Source organism: Glycine soja, chromosome 3 (genome assembly GCF_004193775.1).
Source record: "Glycine soja cultivar W05 chromosome 3, ASM419377v2, whole genome shotgun sequence".
NCBI classification, from domain to species: Eukaryota; Viridiplantae; Streptophyta; class Magnoliopsida; order Fabales; family Fabaceae; genus Glycine; species Glycine soja.
In genome coordinates, this window is record NC_041004.1 from 4,985,725 (window position 1) to 4,994,210 (window position 8,486).

At 34.7% G+C, this 8,486-nt stretch overlaps 1 protein-coding gene across 2 annotated transcripts; it reads left to right on the forward strand.

Annotated features, from left to right (window-relative positions):
- The first annotated feature begins 244 nt into the window (after positions 1-244).
- On the forward strand, positions 245-4,842 carry LOC114405995 (putative disease resistance RPP13-like protein 1). Of its 2 annotated transcripts, XR_003665319.1 has the most exons (3): positions 245-4,257; positions 4,400-4,471; positions 4,624-4,842. XR_003665319.1 is itself a non-coding variant. In XM_028368526.1 (2 exons), exon 1 carries the CDS (start codon positions 455-457, stop codon positions 4,235-4,237), a length of 3,783 nt encoding a protein of 1,260 aa, XP_028224327.1. In that variant the 5' UTR covers positions 245-454; the 3' UTR covers positions 4,238-4,257; positions 4,400-4,842. The 2 variants fall into 2 exon arrangements, 1 of the variants encoding a protein (XP_028224327.1); XM_028368526.1 differs by having other exon boundaries at positions 4,400-4,842.
- The last annotated feature ends 3,644 nt before the right edge of the window (positions 4,843-8,486 follow it).

Here is an 8,486-nt window from a genome sequence, read left to right on the forward strand (position 1 = left end):
GAGGAGACATTTAAATAGAGAAAGCTAGCCATCACTAACTTTAATTAAAGCATTTTAGAAATATAATCCATTTTTAAAAAAAATTAACGGTAGAAATATCATCACTCTTTAAATCTCTTGAGTCTTTAGTTTAGAGGAGCTAAATTCAAAATAAAAATATCAAGAAAGCAACATGTGGGGATCAAAAGTAAAGAGACTCCCAAAAAGCATCCAGGCCAACGTCATAAGTCACCCACCACCATAATAATAATAATAATAAAAACCCGATTCCCTTGCCTTTGTCTTTCTACTCTGATCATACTTTTGTCATGCACAGCAGAACGAGTGAAGGTGAGAGTTGACTTAAGCCAAATCTCATCACATCAGTTAACCTTAACAAGAACCAACCCAGTTCATAGCAACCAATTCCCTTGCCTTTGTCTTTCTACTCTGATCCTCTTTAGTTCTTGAGATAATGGCAGCAGCACTGGTCGGTGGTGCCTTTCTCTCTGCTTTCCTTGATGTGCTTTTCGACAGGCTGGCTTCACCTGAGTTTGTTGACCTGATCCGTGGAAAGAAGTTTAGCAAGAAGTTGCTTCAAAAGTTGGAGACCACTCTCAGAGTGGTTGGAGCTGTGCTTGATGATGCCGAGAAGAAACAGATCACAAACACCAATGTCAAACACTGGCTCAATGATCTCAAAGATGCTGTCTATGAAGCCGATGACTTACTCGACCATGTTTTCACCAAAGCTGCCACCCAAAACAAGGTAAGAGACTTGTTTTCTCGCTTTTCCGATAGGAAGATCGTTAGTAAGTTGGAGGACATAGTTGTCACCCTAGAGTCTCATTTAAAACTCAAGGAGAGTCTTGATTTGAAAGAGAGTGCAGTGGAGAACTTGTCATGGAAAGCTCCATCAACATCTCTGGAAGATGGATCTCATATATATGGTAGGGAGAAAGATAAGGAGGCCATAATCAAGTTATTGTCGGAGGATAACAGTGACGGTAGTGAAGTGTCTGTCGTTCCTATTGTGGGCATGGGTGGGGTTGGAAAAACTACTTTGGCCCAATTGGTGTACAACGATGAGAATTTGAAACAGAAATTTAATTTTGATTTTAAGGCATGGGTTTGTGTTTCTCAAGAATTTGATGTTCTGAAGGTCACAAAAACTATAATAGAGGCGGTTACTGGAAAGCCTTGTAAATTGAATGATCTGAATCTACTTCATCTTGAATTGATGGACAAGCTGAAAGATAAAAAATTCTTAATTGTCTTGGATGATGTTTGGACAGAGGATTATGTTGATTGGAGTCTTCTTAAGAAACCATTTAACCGTGGGATTAGGAGAAGTAAGATTCTTCTAACAACCCGCAGTGAAAAAACAGCATCTATAGTCCAAACTGTTCACACCTATCATCTAAACCAATTGTCGAATGAAGATTGTTGGTCAGTGTTTGCGAACCATGCGTGTCTTTCCTCCGAATCGAACAAGAACACAACAACCCTAGAAAAAATTGGAAAGGAGATTGTTAAAAAGTGCAACGGACTGCCTTTAGCAGCACAGTCGCTCGGAGGCATGTTGAGAAGAAAGCATGACATTGGTGATTGGAATAATATTCTGAATAATGACATTTGGGATCTTTCTGAAGGTGAGTGTAAAGTTATTCCAGCACTGAGACTTAGTTATCATTATCTCCCTCCACATTTAAAACGGTGCTTTGTTTATTGTTCCTTGTATCCACAAGATTACGAATTTGATAAAAATGAATTAATCTTGTTGTGGATGGCCGAAGATCTTTTGAAGAAACCAAGAAATGGTAGGACTTTAGAAGAGGTTGGTCATGAGTATTTTGATGATTTGGTTTCGAGATCATTTTTCCAACGTTCAAGTACAAATAGAAGTAGTTGGCCTTTTGGCAAATGTTTTGTGATGCATGACCTCATGCATGATCTAGCCACATCACTCGGTGGAGATTTTTACTTTAGATCAGAAGAACTTGGGAAAGAAACAAAGATCAACACCAAGACTCGTCATTTGTCATTTACCAAATTCAATTCTTCAGTCTTGGACAACTCTGATGATGTTGGTAGAACAAAATTTCTGAGAACTTTCTTGTCCATTATCAATTTTGAAGCTGCTCCATTCAAGAATGAGGAGGCACAATGTATCATAGTGTCGAAGCTTATGTACTTGAGAGTTTTATCATTTCGTGACTTTCGAAGTTTGGATTCTTTGCCTGATTCAATAGGTAAATTGATCCATCTGCGCTATTTAGATCTCTCTCATTCAAGTGTAGAAACACTGCCAAAGTCATTGTGTAATTTGTACAATCTGCAAACTTTGAAGTTGTTTGATTGCATAAAGCTGACTAAGTTGCCTAGTGACATGTGCAATCTTGTTAACTTGCGTCGTCTTGATATTTCTTGGACTCCTATAAAAGAGATGCCGAGAAGAATGAGTAAATTAAATCATCTACAACATCTGGATTTCTTTGTTGTGGGCAAGCACCAAGAGAATGGAATCAAAGAATTGGGAGGACTTCCAAATCTTCGTGGTCAACTTGAAATTAGGAACTTGGAGAATGTTTCCCAAAGTGATGAAGCGTTGGAGGCAAGGATAATGGATAAAAAACACATTAGTAGTTTGCGGCTGAAATGGTCTGGATGTAACAACAACAGTAACAACTTCCAACTTGAAATAGATGTGCTTTGCAAGTTACAGCCTCAATATAACATTGAATCGTTGGACATAAAAGGTTATAAAGGAACCAGATTTCCAGATTGGATGGGAAATTCTTCCTACTGCAATATGATTAGTCTAAAATTGCGTGATTGTGACAACTGTAGTATGCTTCCTTCACTTGGACAACTACCTTCTCTCAAGGACCTTCTAATTTCAAGATTGAATAGGCTGAAGACTATTGATGAAGGTTTTTACAAGAATGAAGATTGTCGTTCTGGAATGCCCTTTCCCTCCCTTGAATCTCTGTTCATTTATCACATGCCTTGTTGGGAGGTGTGGAGTTCGTTCAATTCAGAAGCTTTTCCTGTGCTTAAAAGTCTTGTAATAGATGACTGCCCCAAACTAGAGGGAAGTTTGCCGAATCACCTTCCTGCTCTGGAAATACTTTCAATTAGAAATTGCGAGCTGCTTGTCTCTTCTCTCCCAACGGGTCCCGCCATTCGAATTTTGGAGATAAGTAAAAGCAATAAAGTAGCACTGAATGTGTTTCCTCTCTTGGTAGAGACTATAGAAGTAGAAGGAAGCCCAATGGTGGAGTCCATGATAGAGGCCATCACTAAGATCCAACCAACATGTCTCCGGTCTTTAACATTAAGGGATTGCTCGTCAGCCGTGTCATTTCCGGGTGGTCGTTTACCTGAATCACTGAATAGTCTGAGTATCAAGGATCTTAAAAAACTGGAATTCCCGACGCAACACAAACATGAGTTACTGGAAACACTGTCAATACAAAGCAGTTGTGATTCACTCACATCTCTTCCATTGGTTACCTTTCCAAATCTCAGAGATCTTGAAACCATAAACTGTGAAAATATGAAATATCTTTTGGTTTCAGGGGCAGAGTCATTTAAGAGTCTGTGTTCTTTGAGAATTTACCAATGCCCCAACTTGATTAATTTCAGTGTTTCGGGCTCTGACAAGTTGAAGTCGTTGCCTGAAGAGATGAGTAGTCTTCTCCCAAAGTTAGAATGTCTCTACATATCCAACTGCCCAGAAATTGAGTCCTTTCCAAAACGGGGTATGCCACCTAACCTGAGAAAAGTTGAGATTGGCAATTGTGAGAAACTACTGAGCGGCCTAGCATGGCCATCCATGGGCATGCTTACTCATCTCTCTGTTTATGGTCCATGTGATGGCATCAAGTCCTTCCCTAAGGAGGGTTTGCTGCCTCCCACCCTTACGTCTTTGTATCTATATGACATGTCAAATCTGGAGATGTTGGACTGCACGGGGCTTCTACATCTCACATACCTGCAAGAATTAACCATAGAGAGTTGTCCTTTGCTGGAGATGTTGGACTGCACGGGGCTTCCTGTCTCTCTAATAAAATTAACAATGAGGGGATGTCCTTTGCTGGAAAATATGGTGGGAGAAAGGCTTCCTGACTCTCTAATAAAATTAACCATAGAGAGTTGTCCTTTGCTGGAAAAACGATGCCGCATGAAGCACCCTCAAATTTGGCCTAAAATTTGCCACATCCCTGGCATTTGGGTTGACTATAGATGGATTTAGAGACCAAGGATGATGAACAGGTATCTTCTAAGTCTAACCAACTACAAAACTATTTCTGTCAAGGATATGTTTCATTTCATGTCTTTCTCCTTTTACGTTTTACTAAATCCAATTGATTCTGAAATGGAAATTGACCTTGTATATATGTTACTGAATCTACAGAGAATCAACAAATTATCAAAGGCAACGTGGAAATTGACCTTGTATATATGTTTCGAAGAAGTAACGATACAGGTACTAAGTAACAACATTGATAAATACTTAAATATAATGATTCTCCGGAAAAATGTTACACATCAGTGTTGTTATATTCTAACTTAATTTCTCCTTAAGATTAATGAGGCCAGAGTGAAAATGACCGCGGGAAACTTATTTTTATTTTTCAGATATGGTTGATTGGCCCAGAGAAACTGTACCTACCCATGAATCTAAGTTCAAATTTGAACTAGTGCTAAATGTAACTTTTGATTTAATTGACGTCAAATTGACACTTTCTCAATAGCTGAATTTTTATTTGTGAGGTTTTTCGTTGGGTATAATGTGAAGGATGAAAAGGTGTACCAAGTGAACTTTAGAAGGATTGGATGATTTCAGCTTATCTCTTATCCCCTGTCCTATAAATTAATAGTGGTATGATTATTCTAAAAATATGATAGATATGTAGATACGTAAGAATTGATAAAAGCATAATAAATATACAATTGCAATTCGGTAAATTGAAGAACATACATACTTCTTAGACATTACTAAAAACAAAATCAAAAAATTGTAGATCATTTTTTCCTATTGTTCACAAATAAGAATGGTACTATCAATGATCAATCTCATTTCTTTCTTGAAATTATCTATAAACAAAACAATTTTCATATTTGGTTCATCAAGAAACAATACTTTTTATATTTCTATATTATACTTACTTCTATGTTACATGTCACTATATTTTATTATCATAATTTTTTTTAAAAGAATTGGTCACTTCACATATATGTACCAGTGAAATATATCAATATATTGGTATCAGATATAGATGCATGAAGCAAATTAAAGTATCAGTACTTTGTAGCAAAACACATTCTTCAAATCATGACATGAGGTAAAAAAAATAAGATGATATTTTTGTAAGTATTGGAGAAAAAAAGTAAAGCTTCTGAAATCAAAGAGACACTAATTTTCCACAACATCCTTCAATTGGGCCCAAGCTTCCTTTCCTATTGACAAATAACTGGTTGTTAGTGCCAGCCTTTTCTTTTTTCCAGTTTTCCATTGATGGTTAAAAGCTAATATGAACCTGTCACTCCTTAAAATTTCCACCAATGTTTGGTAAATAAATATATAGGAGAGTGAATAATACAAGCCTTACATTCTATCTATAAGTTACTAGGTATATGAAACAGGTATGGGTATTTGGTTTTAGAAGGTATGTGGTTCATCACTATTTAAATTATTACTACAAGAACTAGGTAAACTTTATTATGGTACAGTAAATTTGGTGTAAGGTTGTAACTACGTTATATCCATCTCACTTAGCACGATAATTAAATTTAAAAGCAAAAAGATAAGAAAAAGGCCAATCTAACAATTGTTACCTCTCTTGCATGACAAAATCAGAAACAAAAGCCCCACTCTTTCCTCCATGGTGCCTGTATTAACAAGCACTTCAAAAATCAATGTTAATTAATTAATTTCTATCAGAAAAAAAAGGCAGAAGCCAATGAAATTTAAGGGGTACAACAAAGATTTGTAGAACGATCATTAATATTAGTGCAACGCACCATGATGAAGTGCATGACATAATAATAATGTGAAACCAATCATGATAAGAACAGAAAATAAATCAGTGCAATTACATGATTAGAAAATAAAGAGGTGATATATCATGTTCCTATTGATCAGACAATACGGCAACGTGTTAAACAAATGTGTCAGGTGCAACAATGAGGGGATGGAGAAGAGAAGGATACTAAAGAATGTGGTTATGACTTCTACGAAGTCAAATTATTTACTTTTTTAATTTTTTATATTTTCCTTTTCACTTTCCTAATAGTTGTCCAATTAAGAGGAGTTTATGGAGTAGATTAAATTGATTTTGAAAAAGAGAAACATCATCTGATACAATTTTTGGTTTCTTAATTCATTGTTCAATTGATGTAGTTTAAAATTTAAATATGATTTAATAAGTTTGAATTGATCTCGATCTTAAATTTTAATTTTAATTCTATTTTTTCAAAAAAAAATATAAGATATATAATAACTGTGATACAAAGTAATTTAAAATATTTCACCAAAAAATGTAATTTAAAATATCAGATATATATAAATCTTTTTAAAGCTAATAGTAGTATTTTCTAAAAAGAAGATAAAAGTATATCTCTGTTATACAAGTTGATAATTATATTTATATATACTTAAATAGTTACTAAATATTATATTTAATTAAATTTACTTTTCATAAATAATTTTAAGTAATGTAATAATTTATATATATATATATATATATATATATATATATATATATAAAAGAAATAAAAATATAAACATCGATGATATCATAAAATTTTGGTAATAATAATTTTTAAAAAAAATTGTAAATTAGCTAACCTTATTAATCCAAATTTCCTTGAAGCATATTTCCATGCAAGTCAAGTTGAGGGACTTGATGGAGGCCATTTCTGAAATAGAGCCAGGAGAAGTTATTTTCAGCCAAAGAGAGATTCTGCAAGCTCCCTAATTTACCAATTCCCAATGGCAAGGATGAGGAAAAGAGTTTATAAGAGATATCCAAGAATTCAAGGCTTTTGAAATCAGCAATGTTGTCAGGTAGTGTTCCTCATATGGAATTGTTGGACAAGGAGGGTTTCACTACTGACAAACTGCTACCTCAGTTGGAGAATGTTGTGCAAGTGTTAATGCAAAGGACAATGCCGAAATGCATGAAAAGATCATCATCTCATAACAGACTCTTTCACATACGACCGACCACCTCAACTGCAATGGCATATTTTGGTGAACGAAATTGTTCTGACTCACTTAGATTCAAGGTGAATATTCATAAATCGAGCATTTTCTTTGCTTTGTGACAATGTCACTAAACCTTCAATTAGTTGATCTTGTTCCAGCTCTATAAGGTAATAAAAGTATATCAATGTCTGCAAAATACATCAATAAGATCAAGACACCAAAATATATATATGTTCTTGAATTATTTATAAACTTTTATTTTGATTCCGGGTTACAACATATCTTAAAATATTTTCTTTTTTCTGTTTCTTCTTTCAAGTTTTTAATTTTTCTTCCTGGGTAATCTAGATTCCATAAGATACTTCTGGAAATGCAGATATGATCTTGTTTTTTTTTTTTTTTTTTGTATTTTACCATTCTATATATTTTATATTAGTGTTGTTTATTTTCTTAAAATTATCATACATAATTATATATGCTATATACTTGTTGATAGGGAAGAAGATAGAAGCTGGTTTTCAAGGACCAGGGCCTCCACGGAGAGAAGAATGAGAAGAATAAGGGAAGGAACAATTGTATATCAGGAAATGATTAAGTTTGTCTACTCCTACACGACCAGCATCATTCTTCCAGATATGATGCACCTACTTGTTTCACACTTAATCCTTGAGGTAAGTGGGCCTTGTAATTGCTTTCTTGGTCTTGTTTTCTAATTGCACCCCCTTGCTTCTGTTGCTTGCCTGCAAGTTCCCACTGATTCAAATTCCAACAGTTCTGCAAATAAAATTGAAGAAGAAGCTAGAGGTGGGAAATACTCAAGTCATTCTCTTGAAAAAGTTGTTGCAATGATATGCAACAAAATATCACTATACGGAGTCAAGGTAATTATAGTGTTCACATGAACATTTCTCCCATGAAAATATATATTTTCTGACTTTGTAATCTCTTTATAGTATGCATGGAAAATTAATTTTCTGATTTTTTTCTCTGTAGTGTTATATATTATTTTTAATCACATTTTCTTATTTATTAGTTTGTTTCTGATTAGACATCATGTAAATTTGGAGATTTGGGTTAGAAATGGTTTTGGAATTTTCCTGGTTAGAACTTGATAGGTCCATAATGAAGGTATATAAAAGGATAGGGAAAAGAGGGGGTGGGGAATAGAAAAATAAAGGACAAATGGGCCTCAGAAACAAGACCTGCTTGTGTATGACAGCAGAAAGAATCAGCCTTACAAGTTGCACGAGCTGAAGTGGAAAAGGAACATAGGTTGGCATAATGAAATGGA